The 24,101-nt window shown below is 44.9% G+C and overlaps 1 protein-coding gene across 2 annotated transcripts in view; it reads right to left on the bottom strand.

Annotated features, from left to right (window-relative positions):
- The window catches only part of ZFAT (zinc finger and AT-hook domain containing), a 239,570-nt gene that overhangs the window by 44,542 nt on the left and 170,927 nt on the right, over nucleotides 1-24,101 (bottom strand). For both annotated transcript variants that reach the window (XR_004059297.1, XM_010380280.2), the window contains one exon: nucleotides 10,981-11,119. Coding sequence is in view for 1 of the 2 variants with exons in the window: in XM_010380280.2 (XP_010378582.1) it covers nucleotides 10,981-11,119 (139 nt within the window). In the remaining variant the exon portion in view is untranslated. The remainder of the gene's footprint in view (nucleotides 1-10,980; nucleotides 11,120-24,101) is intronic.

Raw genomic sequence — 24,101 nt, 5'->3', positions numbered from 1 at the left:
CGCAAACTCTGGCCTCCCGTCCTTCTCTGCCATGTCTTCTCTATGGTCCGCATGGTCTCTCCTCTATGCCAGTGCTTCTGCAGCATCCCGGAATCTCAGACCTCCTGGCCAACAAAATCCCCAGCACGCACCTTGTCAGAGAGTGCACTGCTTCCCTCTCTTTCTTTGACCACACTCTCCTCTAAGGCCTCTCAGGTGGAGGCTGCTCATGCTCTTGAGCCCCAGGTAAGGAGGATGCCAAGCCCAGGCAGGGCAGCAATGCCACCTCCACGGTAGAATAGGGGCATTTCCCCATCCTGTCCCTGCTACTCACAGTGCCAGACCCATCAGACAATTTGGCACCTGGCCCTCTCCACTTAGATACTGCAATATCCGTTGACTTTAAGGCCAAGAACCTTCCCTACCGTTTCACAGTCTGTGGAGTTTCATTCAGTCATGCATATGATTATTCAGCACCACCCACGGGGCTAAATCCAAGCATCCCACTCTGACGACTATCGGCCCTCTGGCCCTCTCTTACTTTCACTATCGTTATTCTTCGATCTCTGGAGGAGCTTCAGTTTGCATCCCCTCCCATTTTCTCTCAACCTATCCCTAACTCTGCTCCCCTCTCCAGAGCACATTCCAGAGCCCAAAACTTACAACTTTTATTGGCAAAGCCCTCCAAGTCCTCAGCCACTTCTCTTTCTCTCAAACCTGCCTGGCAAATCCACAGTCCGGCGTTGATCCAAGCCCCAGCCCTCCCTGCTCTGATCCTGGGATGCTGAGGCAAATCACAAAGCCATATGTATTCTTATGGCCACACTTCCAACCTCAAGTATTTCCCTAGTCAACTCTGTTCAATTATCCAGAAGAAGAACTGCAATTCCCCATCCATCTCATTAAGTCTCCTACATTATTGTCGACTTCCTCTTTCAATCTCATCCTCAGCTCTTGTTTCCTGCTTCATAACGAGAATATCAGGTAAGAACTTTCCAGACCTTCTTGTACTATACATTTCTGTCCCTCTGCACCTGCCTAGGCTTGGCCTGATGCCAGTTGTGAGTAAGAGTTCCCCTCTGCCTTCCAAGACCCCTTTCTCCTCCTTCTAGAGCACTGATCCTCAGCCCTGTTAGACTCAATGCCCCTTTCTACAACAAGCAGTTTAAGATTCCTCCATCATCCTGAAGTTTTTTAAAAGCCCCTCAAGTTTTGAAACCCTGCATGGGTGCAAGTACCACTCCACTGGACACTCTGTTCCTCCACACCTCCACACCTTTCTGCTTTCCTTGTCCCATGGCTGGGTGGCTGCACCCTCCTACTCTGTCCCGTGTCCCCTAGGCTGGGTATCCAGACATCCTTCAGGCTCTTCCTCCTGCCCAGGGCATATGTTATCCACAAACTAATGACTTTCCTATTTGTAGCTCCAGCCCAGACTCCTGTGCCGAACTCCAGCCTGGGATGCCTCCCCACAGGTAGACAGGACTGTGCATCCCAGTGCCTCCCACACCTCCTGGCCTGGCCACTGCAGGGTTCTGCACAGATAGGAGCAACCATCTCCTAAGTGCTCTCTCAGCAGCTATTGTCCGTCCTCCACTGCTGGTCCGCTTCCCACCCAGCACACAACATGGTCTTTTGAAAACACAGACTAGATTACAGCCTTAGAGGTACAAACCCTTCCAATGGTCTTCTGTCTCACCTACAATAAAATCCTGACTCCTCCCTGTGGCTTGCGAGTCCCACCTCCCTCCCTCTCTTCCTCATTCTCTCCCTTCTCTGTCTTTTGCACTGACCAAGTTCATTCCCTTACTGGGACACCTGCTGTGTCTCCTGGTTCACAACTCTTCCCCAAGATCTCCATTTGACCTTCTCCTCCTCTTTAAGCACCACCTCTTCAGAAAGGCCCTCCTGGGACTTCTAGCAAAAGCAGCCCCACCAAACACACAGAGCCATCAGTAGGATTTCCCTACTGCCATCAAATTGTCAGTCTGACATTGTATTATTATCTTTCCTACACGTCTTCATTGTCCTTCCTCCCTTCTAAAGTGGCACCTTCCTAGAGCGGGGACTTTAGGGGCATCATCCACTTATTCGCTGTTCAAGCCGTAGCACCTGGCATCTAGCTTCTCCTCAATCACTCTGTCTTGCATCACTGACTCTGGGTCTTGGCAAATCCTCTTCTTTCTTTAGCTCCATCTCCAACCATCCCCGTGCTGTCCTTGGACTTCTGCACCTCCCCTCTGTACACATCTGTTCCCTCACCAAGTAAGTGTGTTTGGTATTATCCAGGGGCCTGCCTCGGTGCTGCCCTATCTTCTCCTTTCCTTCACAGCCAGGATTCTGTGGAGTCTCCACTTCCAAGAACTCACCAGAAAGAGGTGCCATTAGTGATGTCTGGGGTGGACAACAGGCTGGGATGCAAGTGGTGGAGGACAGCATTCACGTCTCCTCCATCTTTCAAATTTTATTCCATGGGAGAGTAACTGCCCTATTCAAAATAATTACTGAAATTAAGATTATAAATCTAAACTAGAAAAATAATATGAAGTAATTGCTTCCCTGTCTCTCTTCATTACTTAGTCCAGTGGTTCTAAACTATGGGCAATCTTCCTCCCAGACAGGCAATGTATGGAGGAACTTTTGGTTGTCACAACTGGGGGGTGCCTAAGGCATCCAGTGGGTAGAGGCCAGGGGTGCTGCTAAATACCCTACAACACACAGCACAGCCCCCAAAACAAACACTGGTCTGGCCCCAATTGTGAGCAGTACTGAGGTTGAGAAGCCCTACCTCACACCATAACATGCTGCTTCCTGCACTCAGTTCTCTCCTGGCATTGCACATGTCAAGATCAGCTAACGTGCTCGTTGGTTAATCCAATGAATACTCTTCACTCTTTATCTTACCACTAGTACCACCACCAATACTACTAAAAACAATTAACAACATACGTCTTCCACTAACTGGGCAGTTACCACGCATCAGGCTCCTCATACATCAAGTCATGGTTTCTTCCCAATAGCCCAATGACACAGGCATGCTTAGCTTGATTTATACAGAGGCTTGGGATGGTGAAGTAACCCTTCTGAGGTCACACTGCAAAGCTAAGAACCGAATCTAAGTCTAACACACATCCTTAATCCCAAGCTTTGCTATTGTCCAGTGTGACTTCTGTGCATTATATGGCGATGCTGACCACATTCTCCAGTCAAGATCTAGTCTTTTGGGGCTTCTATGACACCACTCACTCCTGGTTCTTCTACTAAGCACCTCTCCAACTCAAATCCCTGTACAGCCTCCTCATCCTCTGTGTGGAGTCCTAAAGCCTCACAAACAGTCCCCTCTATATGTCTGACATGCAGGTCCAGTGATGTCCCAAAGTATCCCACCTCCCCAATATACATGTGAGCTGAACAAACCACTAAGATGCTTATACTTAGGCAACAAAAGAGCTGAGCTGACCACTGAGTGTATCTGAGGCTACCATGTTTATGTATTGCTCATTAGGGTACTCGGGAAGAAATGGAGGAATTCTGTCCTGATATCAAGGTTGTGTGGACAAATTATACCAGATAAACCTCACAGGAATGTGGCCCACATTTAATCATCTCCCAGATGCAGTTTGGATGTGCTCAATCTCCAAATCAATTCCATGTCAGTGGAATCAAGAGAGAGCACTGTTCTATTATTAAGATTTCTGTTCTATCAGCTGAGGTGGTGGGTGATTTTCCAAATAGTCACTAGTGCAGAGGCCAACCTGCCAGCCACTATGCAACCCCAGCACCTCCGCCCACTATTTCCAGACCCCAACTCTGGTAGAGGCGCAGGAGGGCACTGAGGCAGAAGGCACCCACTGTCAGTAGAAAGACTGGCAACAAACACCAAATTCTTAAATTCTAGAACATTCTGCAGAAAAGACAGCTCAGACGGATGTTCATTTTCTGAAACTCAAACATACTGTGCTCTTTTTTACACAAAAACAAACGAGCTTCTTTCTTGCCCAGAGGATAATTAAACTTCATTTTTAACTTCCTTAGTTATTGCTTTTTAAAATCACATAAAATCATGTCTTTTCCTTCAATCATCTTTTAAAAACCTCTAAGGTATGAGGACCTCTACTTTGTTTTTTTTTTTTTTTTTTTGCTAAACTGATGCTGCTTCTCCTATAAAGACTTAATATGTGATGATGAACAAAGGCAAACTTTTAAAGGTTAAACTTAGGCTTTAAAATGAAATTAAAGATTCCCTCTGGGGTACTCTTTAGTGGAAACTAATTCAGAGAGGAAAACATTCTTATATTATGTTTAAATTAAACTTAATATGATAATGCCCCCACATTAATTAAAACTTCAGCCTTTGCCACAGTGACTTTAATTAAAGAACAACAAATGAAAATATGTAATCTAGACTGAATGTATAACTATGCCAGTTAATTGATATCAAAGCTAAGATAAATTAATTTCTATTTGAATTCAGTAAATTATTAGGCAATGCACAGTAAAGGTCAACGGAAGACTTGGTGAATCTACTCATGGCACTGATATTAAGTACACACCATAAAACCAGGAGTCCTCAAATCACAGTTTCCTCACATGGACTGATTAACCAGGAAAAATATAGAATTTCAAGAGCAATTTTAAAACACTGATCACGGTATCCTTTGCTCTTTCTGGAATGCAATATATTCTGGAGGAGTTTCAGGCATTAAAATATCTCTGCTCCTTTGTGGTGCTTGACGTTATTGAAAATTCAATTTCATTTTCAATAATATAACTCCCAGAATGGCATACAACACTGGGTTGGGCAGTCACAAGACCTGAATCCGGCACTTGCTCAGGTGAGCCAAAGCTTGCTGAAACTCTCGGGTCTTGGTTTTCTCTTCCAGTAAGGTGAAGATGCTAAAGTTCATATTCTTTTTTTTTTTTTCTTTGAGAGGACCACTGCACTAAAGTTCATATTCTTTAAAAAGACACTGAGTGAAGTAGGCAGAATAATGAGCCCCTGAAGACAGAAACATCCTAATCCCCAAAACATGTGACTATGTTACCTTACATGGCAAAAACGATGTGATTCAGTTCAGGATCTTGAGAGGGGGAGGTCATTCTGGTTTCTCCGAGTGGGCCTAATGCTATCACAAAGGTCATCAGAAGAAGAAGGCAGGAGAGAGCACACACACGCAGTTTGAGAGAAGCTCCACTGGCCATTTCTGGCTTTGAAGATAGAGGAGGGGGCCACAAGGCAAGGAATGTAGGTAGCCTCTAGGAGAGGGATTCTCCCCTAGAGTCTCCAGAAGGAGTATTTGTTAGTACTTTGATGTTAACTTGGTGAGACTCATTTTGGACTTCTGACCTTCAGAACTAAGATAATAAATCTGTGTTGCTGGAACATCACACACTGGGGCCTGTTGTGGGGTCAGGGTGGGGAGGGAGGGATAGCATTAGGAGATACGCCTAATGTAAATGACGAGTTAATGGGCGCAGCACACCAACACGGCACATGTATACATATGTAACAAACCTGCACTTTGTGCGCACGTACCCTAGAACATAAAGTATAATTTAAAAAAAAAATAGAACTGTGTTGTTTTAATCCACCACGAAGTATGCGGTGACTTGTTACAGTAGCTACAGGCAACTAACACAGGCACTGATGGATACGAATACGGATAAGGATAAGGAATAAAAGCAGGACATGGAATAATTGTACTACACAGATTAACAAGTGAAATATGGAATAGAACTTTGTTGGCATTTCACTTCCTATTGTCTCTTAACTCAGTGTCTGTCCTAGGGCCCAGCCAGAGCCCCAGTTCAGAGCTAGGAAATGCTTAAGGGTAGAAATTAACTGGAAGTCACATGCAAGTACTGCAGAGGAGGGTTCCTGGTGACAGGGCATGCGATATTAGATCCTACCTGGGACTATCTGAATCCTGTTTCAAATCCCAGCCCCTCTTCCCACAGGATCCTCAAGAAAAAGAGCAAAAGGGAAAATGCAGCAGAGGAAACAAAGTACATTTTATTATTAGCCAAGCTGAGGTCCCAAACCCCATGAGAAACACTTGGTAGAGGAGCGTAAGTGAGGTCTTCCCATCCGCCCACTCCGCTCACACACGCCCCCAAATCTTGGGATCTGAGACACTCTGGATAATCACAGGGAAGGGCTTGGAAAGAGACAGGTCCCAGAGTCAGTCTTCGGTCAGATTAGCAACTAGCCTTGGGGATGAAGAAATAAGAGAAAATAAACAGTACCTATGTGTGTGACTTTTCCACAAACTACTATATGACCACCAGCAAATGTGGCCCAATTGTTTAAGAGATGACTATGCCTCTTCCTTCTCCTCCCCTTTCTTCTCCTCCTCTCTACTAAGTGCAAACATCTACAAACTTTAGGGGACATCAAACATGTGAGCGGCAAGGCACAGACATTGAATCAGGAGACAGGGTTTGGCTTGGCCACTTGCTCGCTTGGTGTGACCTGAGGTCAGTTATTAGCACTCCTTTCATTTCCTTATTTTACAATAGGAATGATTATGCCAAGCTCACAGGGCCATTGTGAGAGATAAATTAACACGTAAAATAATAATCAATAACACAGCATTATATCACATCACTAGAAGCATGTGCCAATAACTTATTGAATCTGGGCCCTAATAAAAACAATTTTAAAATTAAGATGTCTAAGAATCAAATACATCACCTGTGGGTTACCTCACAGTTTCTGGATTTCCTGCTATGCTATTTTCCCTGAATCGGGTGTAAAAAACTCATATATGAATATACATCCAAGGTACACATGCATACATACTTACACTTTTCTAATATAGCACTTCGAAGTAACAAAGATTGTAGCAGATGCCAAATACTAAGACTTCTCCTCAACACTTCTCCTCTTACTGCTTTCTCTTGCTCCAGTTACCCACCCTTACACTTCAATGACTCTCTAAAACTGGGGGACAGAGTCCCCTGGGAGAAGCAGCTAACTCCGCTCCAGGCCATAGCTGAAGGGGATGTATTCCTTCTGCTATAATTAGAATACAGAGCTCTGGCAGGAGCTGCCTAGCCCTGGTCCCCAACCTGGGTAGGAATAACAATAATACCAACAATGATTGGCTTGTTTGACACCAAGTCCCAGTGTCTAGCATGGTGCCAGGCCCACTGTAGGCGACGGGGAGATACACGCTCAAAGTAGAAATACGTGGATAAACGTAATAGTGGATTTGAGCCATTCATCAAGAACTTACTGTTGGCACTCTCTGGGAATCTTAGAGAATGACATCTAATCTTTGCAACTGCTATGGAGGTAGGCTATGAGCCTTCCTCTTTGGAGGTATATATATCAAGATTCAGAGAGGTTAAGTACCTGGCCCAAGGTCCACAGTAATCAGAAATCCCAGCCCAGGTCCATCTGACTCCCAAGCCTGTGTTCACTCCAAGTCTCTAGAGAGACTTGAGGGACGGCTTGGAAGCCATTGGAAAGCCCACTAAACCCCATTTTCACCCTTCTACATGCTCTAGGAGTGAGCAAAAGATTCGTAAAGCTTTTAAGGGGAGGAAAGGGGCAGGCCTACTGAAGCAACACAAATATTTCTTCCTTAAACAGCATGAAATGTGCATTTGTGTGGGAGAATGCCTCAAATCCATATTAATGAATAAGTGATGGCTAAGAGGAATCTGTCTTCAAAGCATCAGATGCACATAAAATATAAGCCAGGAGTACAATATCTACATAGTGCTCAGTACTACCTTAATTACTACAAAGTATCAGAGTTCTGAGGGATCAGTGCATCCAGACAGGCCCTGGTGGCAGAGACCTGGCAATGTCACCCAGTGCTCTCAGGGTGAAAGGTATGTGGGAGCCAAGATACGCAAGCTCATAAGCCAAATGTGCACACATCCCCCAGCTCCATGTTGAGTGACATCATGTCAGCAGTTTAAACTTGGCCATGGTAGAAATATTTACACGACAGAAATCGGCAAATTCTGCAAGTCAGGTTTCCCCTCCCTCCTACTTGGGAAGAGCCTACGCAGCCATCCTTCCCAGCAAGCTTTGGGAACACACGGTAAACCACCCAAACTCCATGGAGAATGCCATAGTGCCTTCCTTTAGAAACCTGCAAAGAACAGAAGTGTATGATGTGGGAACTCTCAGCTCCTTTTAGGCCATTTTCCTGACCTCCTCTGCAGCACTGTGCACTGAACCCCTCCCTGGAATCCCGGGATCCTTGTGGCATGGCAGGCAGGAGGATCTTTCCTAGGAATCAATAGCTTTGCACATATCACAGTGTGACACTGTTTAATACAGCTGATACACAAGGGGTCCCTGCGCGTGGTTTAAAGGAGACTGTAAAATCCTTCTGAGAAAAATACATGTTATTTGTGTTTTTTATGATGTTATTTTAATACATCTTCCTCTATATCAAAACATGAAATCATAAAGTATAAAGATAGTTTTGGGGGAGTAGAAGAGGAAAATGAAACCAAATGGGGATGGAGAGAGTTACTTGAAATTAATCAAAAGAAAATGAAAAATTGCAGTGGTTCCAAACAATTCAATATTTCCAAACAGTAACTGAATCTGGTTTCATGTTCTCCTTTCATTCTGCTCCCCTCTCCCAGACATAAAAGCAACGTGAACTTTGTGCTTCTGAGATTTCTAAACTGTGTTCATACTCCACCAGCCATCTGATTTCAGAGACTGTTCTCCTGCCAGAGCACAGCGGCACAAGGCCTCTTAAGAGTCGAGAGACACTGGGTTGTCTCCTTCTTCAACATGGCCCTTGAAGGGAATGGGGGGATAAACATATATATATATACATATGCATACAAGTACATTTGCATATGCAAATGATACATCTATATATATGCACAGATGGCCCACCATATCCATGGGTTCAACCAACTGCAGATTGAAAATATTCAGGAAAAATAAATAAAAAATAACAATACAAAAATCAAAAATAACATAAATTAAAAACCAAACTATAATAACTACTCACATGGCATTTACATTGTATAAATTATTATAAGTAATCTGGAGATGATTTAAAGTACATAGGAGGATGTGTGTAGGCTATACCCAAACACTACGCCATTTTATATAATGGACTTGAGCCATCTGTGGATTGTGGTATCTGCGGAGGGTCCTGGAACCAATCCCCCATGGATGCCTAAGAACAACTGTGAATATGTATCTGTGTGTGTGTGCGTGTGTGTGTGTGTATGTGTATCTCTGAAAGAGGAACCAAAAGCACCCCTGCAAAGATAAAATATAAAACCCTGCTCCTGTCAGGGAATGGCGACTGATTACAGAGAGTCTTAGGAAGTTAACTGGAAACTTAGGGCATGAAACAGTTCAACCTCAGCACACTTTTCGCAAGGCAATGATGAAAGTTTGGAAGCACAGGGCAATGATGGTATCATCACTCAGATCCTCACGCCTGTCCCAACAGCCACAGTAAACATCTATTTTCTGGCAATCCAACCCAAGAGTGTGAAGGATGTGAAAAAGAATCCCTAACCTGCAACTCCAGTTATTTACTGGGGCTGTAAGCCAATCTATTCTCCCCTCTGTGATTCCTGGACATGGGGCACTGGCGTGGGTCATAAAAAATAATGTGATGGCTCCACAAGTCCTAGAGATGTTCAGAAAAAAATATACAAAAGCAAGGACTGAACATGTACTGCATGCACGTGTTTTTTCATTTAATCCTCTCCACCATTGTGGAAGATGACTGCTGTGAACTCCATTCTACAGGTGAAGGGCCTGAGAGCTTGCCCAAGATGGCGCAGCCAAAAAAGAAGAATGCAAATTGGAGCCAGGGCCCTCCCCACGGCATATCCTGCTCCCCAGCTCCATAAAACTGCCATTAAGAAAACGAAGACGCAAGCTCACCATTACCCCCAGATGGATGGCTTTAAAATTATCCTGAGTCTTCTGTGCTGCTCATCTATTTCCGTGCATCAGCCCTGTCACGGAAAGTGCTGAAGGATAGAGTCAATTCATTTGTTTTACATTAAGATGCATTTCATGGCTATTACAGCAAGCGGAGCTTCACGCTGAAACAAAACTCGAAGCCTCCCCAGCTGCAGCAGTCTACAATTCCACATCTCTGTTTACTGGGGGCAGATTTCTAAATCTGTCTTCAGCTTCAAATAGTCACAGGACTTAGGAAAGAGGAGCAGTAAACAGTGTGCTGCAATCATTTTTTAGCTGAATTATTGAAGTGTAGATATAAATACAACAGAATTCTCTGTATGGTAACAACACATAAGCTAAGCCCTCTCAAGTGGGAATGTGATTATTTACTGAAATAAAACAACAAAAAACCCCACAAAGTTGTAATAATTTAAAATGAAAAGAGGTTTTCATCAATTCTCATTAGTTTAAATGTTCTGGAATGCCTTTTTTTCTTTTCAGGATGAATAAGTAACAAGCTTACTCAATAAATATTTTTAGATAATCCAAAAAAGTTCACCTATAAATATGCCTACAATAGCATTAGTTATAACTGCAAAGAAAGAAAAAATCTAAAAACCCCACAATGTTCCATAACAGAATTGTCAGTGTTTCCATTCAATATTGAATTACAAAAAGCCCTTAGAAGTCATAATTAGGAAGACAATGTACCAAAGAAAAACAAAATGTTTCTGTTAATGTGAAGTAAAGAAAGACAACTGAACTTTCATCTCTGCGAACTTTATGCACCGACACAGAATGGAAGGCAATGCTGACAAATAAGCATTGCTGAGGGTAGTAGAATCTGTGGATGAATTTTCACTTGTCATTTTAGACTTCCACTAAGGTTGTTATAATACTAACCAGGCAGGAAGTCATGCTGACAACGATAAGGATGATGATGACAACAATGATGACAAGGAAGAATGAACATCACTGGCACATTTATGTGTGAGAACTGAACTGCAGGATGTCAGCAGCTCTTCCCACTGGGGGACTTGGTATAGAAGGAAGCAGGCAGGGCCCCAGCTTGCTGGCCCCTTGCCTACCTTGCTGGATGAGCACCTCTGCCGCCAGCTCCCCGGTGCCCACGTTGGCATACTCCTCGTTGGGGTGCTTCCTGTTGTAGTGCCGCTTCAGAGAGCCAGATATGTTGCAGGAGTAATGGCAATGGGCACAGCGGAAAGGCTGTGGGGACAATGAGGAGGCATTAGAGAAGGTGGGCCCCAGATGTCTGCCTTCGCTACTGCTCCCACCTGATGAGCATCTGACACCCAGAAGGTCTAAGATGAGCAGGCCCCATCACCTGTGATATGTTCTAGGGAAAACCACTAAGGCAAGAATGCTGAGACCTGCCTCTGCAGTGATCAACCAAGGGACCGAGACAAGGTGCCTCAGAGGAGGAGCTGTCTCTACTAAATGAATTTGCTTTTGTTACTTCTTTTCTGTTTTCATCCACCTCAGAATTTAGTTTTTGTTCAAGAAGAAGACAAAAAAAGCAATACAGTAATCTATCTTTTTTTAAGTGAATGACATTAAAAGTAGCTCTCATTACAGTTAGTTCCCTGATATACAGTCAGGAGTCACATAATGATGTTTCACTCAACCTCAGACTGCACATACAGCAGCGGTCACAGCAGTAGGTTCTACCATACAGCCTGCAAGCGCAAGTAGGCTATACCTTCTACATCTGTGTAAGTACATTCTATGATGTTCTACAACTAAGAGTTTGCTTAAGGACGCATTTCTCAGAACGTATCCCTGCTACTCAGTGATGCGTCACTGTATTTGCTTCTTTAGCTAAATGAATTCCTCCGCAGTATTTGCCTGCAAGCACGGGCACACGCAAGTGTCAACCATTAGAGAAGTCTAGCAGGTAAAGTCTATTTCTCACGCCCACCTGGTCAAGACAAGGCACTTTTGGGATGAGGCCACAAATGAGTCATGCAGCCTTGTCTTTCCCCTGGCACAATGCTTTGGAGGCTGCATAAATAGTGGGGCTGGGGAAAGAGGCGCCTGCTGGGCCCCTGGGGAAGCTCAATGAGACCTGGCCTTTGGCTGCTCAATGGATGTGCATCTCCATCACTGCCAAATTCCATGCCACGGCCCCTGGTCAGGAGCCGCCAGCATGCCCCTGTAATCCACATGCTGTATGATTCTGACAGTGCTCCAGGGTCATTCAGGGCCTGTTTGATGACCCAGCAGCCTTCTAGCCCAGGAGGAGCAGAAGAGCATGCAGCAGCCAAAATGGGAGCAGCACTCTGCCTGGTGCAGGGGACTCAGATGGAGCAAGTCCAGCCACACCTCTGGCCTTGACCAATGATAGAACCTCAGGCAAGTCGTGAAACTTCTCTTAGCATGGATCTTTACATGAGGCAAATGAGGATCATGCCCATGTCATAAGGTTGTTGTGAGAATTAAATGGTATCATATAAACTGATACCTAAAATGCCGTGCAAAGCATTTCTTACTGATTTTTATCAGCAATTCTATCACAATTCTTACCGGGCATCTGGAAGCTGATGTACCACTGCATCTATTAAGACCTCAAACAATACCTTTACTCCTTGACTGTCCAATTCATCTATCTTTTCATCACTGTTGCCTATAAGAGCTAAACCAGCAACAGAAATGTCTGAATGTGAAGTACACCAACAGTAGAGAAAATGTCCTCTCATCTTAGAAGCTTAGATCAGTCCCTCTTTCACGGTTTCTTCCCTTCAAGTATAAAACTGGGATGCAGTCTTCCCATAGAGGCAGATGGGAGAGAGGGAGAAGGGGAGGAGGAGGGAGAGGGAGAGAGAGAAGGGGGAGAGGGAGAGGCCGGGCGCGGTAGCTCAAGCCTGCAATCCCAGCACTTTGGGAGGCCGAGACGGGCGGATCACGAAGTCAGGAGATTGAGACCATCCTGGCTAACACAGTGAAACCCCGTCTCTACTAAAACATACAAAAAACTAGCCGGGCGAGGTGGCAGGCACCTGTAGTCCCAGCTACTTGGGAGGCTGAGGCAGGAGAATGGCGTAAACCCGGGAGGTGGAGCTTGTAGTGAGCTGAGATCCGGCCACTGCACTCCAGCCTGGGCGACAGAGCGAGACTCCGTCTCAAAAAAAAAAAAAGAGAGAGAGAGAGAGAAGGAAAGGGAGGGGGGAGAGGGAGAGAGGGAGACAGAGAAAGAGAGAGAGCGAGAGAGGAGGGAGGGAAAAGAAGAAAATGAAGAGGAAAATCTTCCACCTCACCCCCTGCCTAAGTCATACTCCTTCCTCGTAGGCCCCTTGCCCACCACCTGCTCCAAGAGCAGTTCCCCCTTCAGCCTTCACGCTGTCACCTCCCTTTCTCAGGCCTCTGCCATCTCCTAGCAAGCAACTCCTGGGGGTGCCTTCTGCTCAGACCTCATGCTCCTCCATCCCATCTCCTTAGGCTGGCTGCCCTATCCCACTGTGGCAGGTATGACATCGTCATGCCACTGTCACCAGGTTCTGCCATGGCTCAGCTTTCTAGACTTATTTATGAGATCTGCAACACAGGCTTAATGTCAAATGCTGGATCTTTCTAACGTGCTGGTCTTGGGCTGGATTTGTTCTTCTGCTCTGATTCCAATTACCATTTTTGCATTGCTGATTGGTGGATCTATATGTTTTGCTGGGTCCTCTCTCCTGAACCATAGATGGGAATTTTCAACTGCCTTCCAGGTATCTCCGCAGGGATGTTCTATAGGCCCCTTAAACTTTGGACTCATATCTTTCTGCAAAATCAGTTAGTCATCAAAGACAGAAACCCACAGCAATCTTTCATTTTTCCTTCTTTCTTACTATTCAACTGATCACGGAGTCTTGTCCAACCTTCCTGGGAAGCCTTTCCAGAGCGCCCCTGTCCTCCTCTCTGTCTCCAGCACAGAGAAGGAGACCCTCCCAGCCTATAAAGGGAATACTGCCATCCCCAGAAGGGCCATTCTTGGAAAGATACAGGGCAGTTAATCTGGTCGGTCAACCAGCTCTAAAACATTCCCCAGGGACGTCACCCTACACCAAGGCTCACACTCTGGTTACCGTATGCTCTGTGCCGAACCGTACGTGCTGGGTTTCTACATTAAGTCCCTCGGGTAAGGAATCCTTGGAGTTTGGCCCAGAGCATTTACTAAACAAAAGGACCTGGAACAAAGGCAAAATGTGTCTGGCTTTCTCATCTATCTAGTGCATAGAGAACAAAAGGTCTAAAATTCTAATATATGATTACTGCAAAGCTAAAATAAAAGTTAAACCATTTTCAAGTGCTTTCATCTCTAAATAAGCAAACAGCATGAAGATATTATTTTTGGAATGTTAGCATTTACACAGAAATCAAAAAGTGAAAATGCTATGTCGCCAGCATCGGGCAGTCAGTGGGCATAAAACGCAGGAAGAAAAAGGGTGATGAAAATAAGAAATGGTCCTGCAAACCTAGCTTCAGACTCAAGAGCCAATTTCACCCTTCTTGCAGCAGAGCAGATAAACAGCTTCCTGTGAGTTCAGCTCCTTTCCTTCCCCATGCCCATCCATTGGCAGAATTGCTAATGAGAAGAAAAATTGCCAAAATGTGAGCATATTGGCAAAAAATGTACGTGAGAGCCCAAATGAGGATTCAGTCTCTGAGCTAGCAATTTCTATGAAAATTTTCAATTCTGAGAGTTGAAAGAAACACTTGACTTGGAGAAATCTTTCTCTCCATGGAAGACTTCCTTCTGTAGCCTCTCCAGCAGTATGCTGTCTACTTAGTCTCTGCTTTGATGCAGGGGGTTCAAAACATATCCCAGCAGTCTTTTCACTGCTGAACAGTACAGGGGGAGTTAGGAAGATAAACCTCCCAGTCTCTTTCCTTCATTGGTCTTGCTTCTATCCTTTATATCCATTAGAACCTCTGCATGAAGTCCATTACCACCCATTTTCTGCTGGGGATCTTCTCTCCCGAAGTGTGGGAACTGAGCCCCATCTAGGCTCTTCAAGCAAAACAAGATCTGATATGTGAGGCACTGCCACAGGCCAGCAGAGAATTCTCCTGGGGCTGACGCAGGGGAGGAGACAGGCAGAGGGAGGGAATAGCATCGGTAAGCCACTGCCAGACATAAAGCCTGCTGCCTTATCAATACTGCAAGTCTCAAGGTTTCATTTATGAAGCATGTATTTACTGACCTCTGACTGTCCTCTGATCCCCAGGGATACATGGTGAATGAGGCAGATTTGTGATTCCCTAAATATATACACATTTGGGGACTTAAATATCAACTCCAAAGATTAAACACTATCCGGGCAAACTAAATCATAGAACTTGGTTTCTAAGTCAGAAACTTGCAAACAACAAATGACACTAGATCTCAAAAGGGAAGTTATTTATTCAGAGCTTTCAGGACAGAATTCAGCCTAGAGCTGAATTCTGTCCTGAAGATATAAACTGGCTCCATAGCTCATTTGGAATGCAACATCGAAGTTCTTATCGTGGTCCAAAAAGCAAGACAGGGAGCTCATCAGCATAGCTATTATTCAGTGTTGCACAGAAGTTCTTAACCAAAGTAATGAGATCTAACATGATAAATATTACTGATTTCTCTCATTTTCACTGATAGCTACTATATGCCAGATAGCTCTCAATGTTTTGCATGGATTAATTCCTATAAGTCTTACATCAAACTCATACGGTACGTGCAATTATTATCTTCATTTTTACAGGTAAGGAAACTGAGACAGACCGGGCGCGGTGGCTCACGCCTGTAATCCCAGCACTTTGGGAGGCCGAGGCGGGCGGATCACTAGGTCAGGAGATCGAGACCATCCTGGCTAACATGGTGAAACCCCGTCTCTACTAAAAATACAAAAAATTAGCCAGGCATGGTGGTGCGTGTCTGTAGTCCCAGCTACTCGGAGGCTGAGGCAGGAGAATGGCGTGAACTCAGGAGGCGGAGCTTGCAGTGAGCCGAGATGGTGCCACTGCACTCCAGCCTGGGCGACAAAGCGAGACTCCGTCTCAAAAAAAAAAAAAAAAAAAAAAAAAGAAAACTGAAACACAGAATGGTTTAGAGACTTGCCAAAGTTTCACGGTCTCCTAGCCTGGCTACTTGATTTGCATCAGATATGGGGCCCTAGGACCAGCCAACAATAAAGAGATCATCTGGTTTTCCATTGGCCGATTTTTCCCCTAGCACATAGCCCCCTAAAACTCCAACTGAGAGGGGCACGGGTTGGTATTCTTGGGTCTCCTGGACATAAGGTGATCCAGATCTAAGTATCAACCTCTAGACCAAGGAACCCCACGGTCGACCGGGAGAGATGTGGGCAGTTACTGGGCTATCACTATGAGGCAAGGACTGGGCAGAGGAGAAGACGAGGGTCAATACCAGCCAGGTCAACACAGTGTGCTGTGTGCTGGGTCAGGAAAGTAATGTTAGGCAATGGGAGCCCCTGGGAGGTGTCAGGCAGGACAATGGCCAACTTCCCATTTTGAAATATCACTCTGGATACTTGGGAGTTAAATGGAAAATGGACTTGAAAGGAACAAGACTGGAGGCAGGGAATCAATTATCCAGTTAACTGCAGTGGCATGGACGAGAGATACTAAACGCCTAAAATGAGGCAGGGGAATAAAAATATGGGAAAAGAAGACAACATTTAAGAGAGATGAAGAAGGTAAAATCAGCCAGACCTGATGGCTGGAATGATGTGTGAGAGGGAGGAGGTGGAGCCTCTAGGATGACTCCCAAGCTTCCAGCATGGATGGCAGAAGGCAAGGAAGGCCACCAGCAAAAAGGAAGTTATATGGATAATGGGAGGGAGAGGGTGTATTCCTAGAACTCTGAACATCCCACAGGGTGGGTCTAGAACTCAGAGGACAGCTCTGGGCTGCAAACACAGATCAGAGCACAGGCAACTAGTAGAGGTCCTAAGACTGAGTGTGGTCATGGAAAAGAGTATATCAAGTGAGAAGAGAAAAAGGATTGGAACAGCACCCTGGAATATAGGAGCAGGCAGGCAAAAGGAGGTGGACTTGGAAGAAGGATGACAGAGGATAGCAGGTGTGGGGATCAGGGGAGTGTGGAATCATGGGATCTGAGGAATAAGGTCCTCCAGGTAGGGGAGGATAACGGAGCTGAGTGCTCTAAGAAATCCAACAGGAAGGGGCTTCCCCAGTGTCCACTGGACCTGGCAATCGGGGTTGGCACCGGTAACCTACCAAGAAGAGGTCCAGCAGCATGAGAAACGCAAAAGTCAGGCTTCAGCAAGTCAAGGAGAAAAGATGAGGAGCACAGGTTGGGTTTTTGGTCATGTTCCTTTTTCCAAAAGGTGGCATCAAAAAAAAAATCTTTCTCAGAAGGTACATTGGGCCAGGCACAGTGACTCACACCTGTAATCCCAGCACTTTGGGAGGCTGAGGTGGGTGGATCACTTGAGGTCAGGAGTTTGAGACTGGCCTGGGTAACATGGCGAAACCCTTTCTCTACTAAAAGTACAAAAATTAGCCAGGCATGGTGATACATGCCTGTAGTCCCAGCTATTTGTGGGGCTGAGGCACGAGAATTGCTCGAATCTGGGAGGCAGAGGTCACAGTGAGCTAAGATTGCGCCCCTGTATTCCAGCCTGGATGACAAAATGAGACCCTGTCGGGAAAAAAAAAAAAAAAGAAGAAGATTAAAAAGAGGTACAGTGAAGATTTGTTAAAGCTGAAATTCTTTAAGTCCTTATTTTTATGTCAAGAAAGCAAGCAAGATGTCACCACCATAGTAAAAGTCTGGGTGACAGAGTGAGACCCTATTGCCTCTTAAAAATAAAAAGCTGGTAAAATACACATTTTCATAATTTGAGAATTTGCTGTTTTGGTTCTTTAAATAGAAAGAAAGAGAATAGAAGAGGACAGGGAATCATATCTCACACATGAAACTGGGTTCTGAAAAGCCTGATCAGAAGACATCTAAAAACCTTTAACTACATTAAAGTGATCGCATTTCCCATCGGCATCAAGGAACAGACCTAGAGGAACGTTGTAAAGCAGATGAGAAGCTGGTGATGAGGTAATGTGCAAGGTCGTGACATTGGCAACTGACTGCAATGTAGAGGATGGCTTTTTGGTAAAAGGAGGAGTTGCTCTGTTGGCTCCTCTTCACAGCAAGCAAGAAGGCTGTCATCAGGTAAGGTTTTTGCAGTCTAATTTGTGCAACCAAGCATGGTATTAAGGTGGCACATATATCAAAAGGCTCAAAGATCAGATGTGAATCCGCCCCTCTGTTGACAGGCCTACCTTGGAGAGGGTGAAGAAGAATAAAGGCCACACAGAAAGTGCCAGATGACACTAGTGTGTGAAACCTGAGGCCACACATCACTATTTCAACCTTAGTTTAACAACCTGGCTGGTGTAGTAATCAAGATACAGACAGAGACAGACATACAGAAGGAGACTAACCACCCACCTGGTATCAGAAAATTTGGATTCAAATGCAGAAAAAGGCCATGTAATGGTTAGGACCTACATGAAGTGGACTGGTTGGTACAAGATTATTTATACACTGCTGATAGACAGAAGTGGTGTTATTAGAATGCGGACACCTTTACAACACAGAAGGACCTTCTCAAGGACATGATTGCATTCTATGTCAAGCAAGGGTAGAAGAATGGAGTGCGGCAGCATGAATGAACCAGGAGCAGGAGAAGAGCGTCAGGCGTTAGGCCCACCACTAACAGTGGAGTCACCCTAACCAAGTCATTACACCTCCACTGCTTTTGATTCCGTATCTGTGAAATGGGACAGCAAACCTTCCCTGCCTACCTGATGGAGTTTAGATGGGGCACCAAAAACAGAGCACGACTGTGCTTTGAGAATCATAAAACACCATAGGCCTCACTACTGTGGTCTTTAATCAGTTCATTAGCATATTAGCACAGGAAACTAGCAGATGCCCTAAGACTGAACGCAGCCATAGAAAGAGAGTGTATAAAGTGAGAAGATAAGCAGGATTGGAACAGCACCCTGGGGTGCAGGGGCAGGCAGCCAACAGGAGATGGGCTCGGAAGAAGGACAAGAGAGGACAGACAGTAGGTGAGAGGATCAGGGGAGTCTGGAGTCTGGAGCTCCATCTCCTCCCTCTCACACATCACCTCAGCCCTCAGGATTGGCTGGTTTTACGGGCTCTATCTCTTTTAAATGTTCCTTTTAAAATGTTCCCACATTTTTATTCCCCCATCAAATGTGGTCATCTGAGGCTCCGAGAAACCTCCTGGTGGGTGTCCTCTCAATTTTCCCTATGACAAGAACATTCCCTTCCCTTCTAGAGAAGCTCTTCTCTTCATATGGCCTGGGACCCTGTGTGGGAGGCTGCCTGCCCGCGCATGGAGGCACAGAGTCCCTCCACCACCTTCAAAGGCTACAAAAAGTCCCACCTACACCACCATGACCCAATTAAACTGTACCCACTCATACATCAACTGCCCTGGACTCACTCCTGTAAATATAAGTAAAAAGACTTTCATAACATTGCATGTTAAGTCACTTAGAAACACTAACCGTCACTGTCATATGCCTTTATTCCTCAATGGCCATCTAGCGGACTGGGAAATTCTGAAAAAGTGAAAACACTCGAACCTAAAGAACAGATTTCAAGTGTCATGAAGTTGTTATGAACTATATTTAACCATCAGTTAAGCTAAACTTTGGCCTGTAGGCATTTGTTCATCTTGATTTTGTAGTTTTCCTGCAGTTTGGGATCATTTTTTAGGCTCACGAAAATGTGCTCAGGGTTCCGTGGATCAAGTGGCCCTGCCCACTGGCACCAGAGGGGAGAGGGGCCAGTTCTCGCAGGCCCAGCAGGACTCCGGGCACTGGGTTCCATGTGCTGGCCAGGACAGCAGGCTCTGTCAGGGCTTCCTCATGTGACCTTAAGGAAAATCTTGGACTTCAGATTTGGAGATAGCCATGCATATAGTTTGAATATTTTTCCCTCCAGAACTCATGTTGAAATGTAATATTATTGAGCATTGAGGGGTATTGAGAGTTTGGGCATTTAAGATGTGACTGAATTATCAGGGCTCTGTCCTCATGAATGGATTTACCCATTCAACGATTGACGGATTAATGGGTTGTCATGGGAAAGGAATTGGTGGCTTTATTAAGAAGAGGAAGGGGACATGCACTAGCACACGAACACACTCAGCCCCCTCACCATGAGATATCCTGCACTGCCTTGGGACTCTGCAGAGTCCCCACCAGCAAGAAGGCTCTCAACCAGATGCAGCCCCTTGACCCTGAACTTCACAGCCTCCAGAACTGTGAGAAATAAATTCATTTTCTTTATAAATTACCCAGTTTCAAGTATTATGTTATAAGCAACAGAAAATGGACTAATACAAGCCAATCATCAGTTAATCTTCATTTACCACAAGTAAAAAGACACACACAAAAAAAGAGATGAGGAAAGGAAGAAAGAAAAAAGGAAAGAAAAGAGAGACAGAGGGAAAGGAAGAGAATGGAGAAATTAATGCCAGGGTCTAAGTTTGAAGAATGACAATCACAGGATCAATCAACCATGATCCACTGAAAGATAAGAAAAATAGGCAAAATATGCCATCACCTCACATAAAAATTAAGTGCCAAATCATGCTGCCATTTCTTTCCAAAAAGATCTCTTATCTTTACTCATAAATAAAGTCTCTGCTGAGCATTTACTACATGCCAAGCAGTATGTTACGAACTGGAGGTGGCTGGCACCACACTCACAGGCATTCCACTAAATCCTCTTACCTCGTTCACCACCTTCTACTAGAGGTCCTGAATGTTTACATCTTACCTCCTCCCTCCCAGATGCCAGGACCTTGAAGGCCAGGCCAGCTGGTAACTTTCTTCTCTACAAGGCCTGCCTGATCCAGACCTGCCCACTTCTCTGACCACATCCCTCTCCATGGTCATCTTCGGTCAATGGACTTGAACCATACTGCTCCTTTCTCATTTGTATTCTCACTCTCCCTCTATCCAGAACACCCCATCACCCCATCAGCAGATTTCCCTGAGGCAGCTGTGTCCTGGACCAAAGTCAAGTCTCCAAACTGCCCTTCTTACCCTAGTCTTGATCCTGCCATTCTCTCTATAACAAGTGTCTTTCTTTTCCTTCTAACTTTAATTTTAGGCTCAAGGGGTACATGTGCAGATTTGTCACATGGGTAAATTGCATGTCACAGGGATTTGGTGTACAGATAATTTTGTTACCGTAATTAGCATAATACCCAACAGGTAGTTTTTCAATCCCCATCCTCCTCCCACCAGCCTCAAGCAGGCCCCAGTGTGTACTGTTCCCTTCCTTGTGTCCATGTGTACTCAGTAAGTACCCACGTATAAGTGACAATATGTGGTATTTAGTTTTGTGTTCTCACACTAATTCACTTAGGATAATGGCCTCCAGCTTGATCCATGTTGCTGCATAGGACATGATCTCACACAACAAGCATCTTTATCAGCTCCCCCCCCCCCACCCCCCACTCAGAGACTTCAAGGTCTGCCAGAGCCTGTGGAGAGCCCCAGATGACCTGTCCACACCTCTCTATAATAGTGAGCCAAGTACATGCAGGTACTGTACAGAAGTGAGGGCAGGGGGGGCAGGGGAAGGAGAGCATGTACCAAGCCCCAAATAACCTGCCCATACCTCTCTGTGACACTCAGCCAGGCATATGCAATTCCTGCACAGAAGAAGAGATGGGGTCATGTACAAATCCCCAGATGACCTGCCCACACCTCTCTGTGATAGTCAGCCAGGCACACGCAGCTACTGCACAGAAAAGATGGGATCATGTACAAATCCCCAGATGACCTGCCCACACCTCTCTGTGATAGTCAGCCAGGCACACTGAGAGATGTGCAGGAGCTTGCTCCAAACCATCTCACTCCTGCAGCCGCCACTCCTGTTTGTAAGCCATTCCTTTTTCATTAAGAACACTCCCCACCTGCTTTGTCTACTTCACTAACTTTCAGGACAACTTCAGCACACAGGAAGCTGTTCCTGCCCCTTAGTGGATCTCTCAACTGTTGTGTGCAGGCATCCACTTCTGTTCTTCTGACATTGCTCTATTCTATTGAGTTCCTTGGGTCAGGCTCTGTGTATCTTCCCCTCAATATCCTCGAGAAAGAATCTATTGATTCTAATACTAGATGACACCAAAGTGAGAAGGGGCTATGGTTATCTAGTGAAACATGCCATTGACAGTGAAAATCAGCAAAACCTGTCTGAATGAACAAGTTGATCACGTTGGATTCAACGCTGACCCATTCATTCCAAGCAACGCATCAAGCCTTAGATCCCCAAAGCATAAATCATGGGATGACATTGTATAAATACCCACCTCCCCACTTAAAACAATGCCCCCTCTTATGCTTTGAAAGAAGACAATGTTATTATGCTTCACAGATTTGAGCCAAATTTGATGAGTTCAAGATTTTCTTTATCCCCAAGTTACTAAAAATGTTGACCCATTGTCTTGTGGTACTGAGAGTGGGAAAGTTCATCAGCTAGGCCCCCATCCATTCTTCATGAGCCTCAGCTTGCTCTTTACTCGCTCCACCTTCACCCTGAAATTTTCCCTAACTCTCCCAGGAAGATGGAAGTTCTTCTCATCTGTCCCCCAGCAGATGGTAAAGCTGTGGCACGAACCCTGCTATGGTGTAACTGCCACCTGCCTCTCCACGTCTGCCCTCTACAGGCTGCAAATCCTTTGAGAATACAGGCCATGTGAGAACCCACTCACCTATGCTCCCCCGGCAGCCAGTGCAGTGCCCAGCATAGGCAGACGCTCAAATACAGTTATGTGGCTAAAAGAAAAAGGAAGATTGCCTGCCTCTTTCTGTTAACGATTCATGTGCAGTTAGTCCAGCAAAACCTCCTAACAACAACAACAACAACAACAAAAGAAAAAAGCTAAAAATCTGGTTAAAATGGTTTTATTTTTAAAAAAACAACATTAAATTTAAGAACTTTAAGAGACATCACAGAGAAAGTGAAGAAAAGACAAATAAGGATAAACTGTATCCCTAACACATAACCAAAAATGACCCACACTTAGAGATAAAGAATTCCCGAAGACAAGTAAGAAAACAACAAAATCTCCCAATAGAAAAATGAAAAACCAGTTGAACAGACAGTTTACTAGAAAAGAAGGTGGAGGAGGGAGGGAAGGAGAGTAAAAGAAAGTAAAGAAATCCAAGCAGCTGAAAAACATGAAAAGGGCTCAGCCTCATTAACAATCATGAAGATAAAAGTAAAACCACATAGAAGGTCAGTGCACAGCCACCAGACTGGCAACACGGAAAGTTCACACCAAGATATGGACCAAGAGAGGCGAATGCATGCTGCTGCAAACTGGTGCAACCACTTTGGAAAACAACTGAGCATCACCTAGCGAAGCTGAAGCTGTGCATATCCCAGAGCCTGCAAGTCCTCTGTGGGTGTATGTATCTTGGAGAAACTGGTGGGCAAGCATACCAGGACACACGTGTCATGAGTCCAGAGCAGCTGAGCTCATAAAAGCAACAAAACAGAAAGAACCCAATTATTCACTGCAATTGAATGAATAATAACATCATGCTAGGTTCACATGGGGGAGTCTTATTTCACACAATGGCATATGTGCTGCAAAGAAATGAGTGAACTAGGGCTACACGTGAGAACTGGTCAGTCTGACCAATATAACTCTGGGTAAAGAAGCAAACTTCAAAACAAATATACAAGGCCAGGTGCAGTGGCTCACACCTATAATCCCAACAGTTGGGGAGGCTGAGGTGGGAGAAATGGTTAAGCCCAGGAGTTCAAGACCAGTCTGGGAAACACACTGAGACTCTGTCTCTACAAAAAAATTTTTTTTAATTAGCTAGACATGGGGCACACGTCCTCCTTGTAGTCCCAGCTAGCCAGGGGGCCAAGGTGAGAGGATTCCTGGAGCCCAGGAGTTCAAGACCAGCCTGGGCAACACAGCGAGACTCTGTCTCTACAAAAAGTGATTTTAAAAAATTAGTTAGATGTGGTTCAGATATGCATACATGGTAGGCAAAACAATAATGAAATAAAAAAGTATTAGGTTGATGCAAAAGTAATTACGGTTTTTGCCATTAAAAACAATGCCATCCATGTATACATCTCTAAACAAGGTGCTTTAGCATGTGTTTTACTGGCAAAAAC

This window comes from Rhinopithecus roxellana, chromosome 9, assembly GCF_007565055.1.
Source record: "Rhinopithecus roxellana isolate Shanxi Qingling chromosome 9, ASM756505v1, whole genome shotgun sequence".
NCBI classification, from domain to species: Eukaryota; Metazoa; Chordata; class Mammalia; order Primates; family Cercopithecidae; genus Rhinopithecus; species Rhinopithecus roxellana.
Note: the sequence above shows the minus strand (reverse complement) of the source record. Positions and strands in the feature narration are given on the sequence as shown.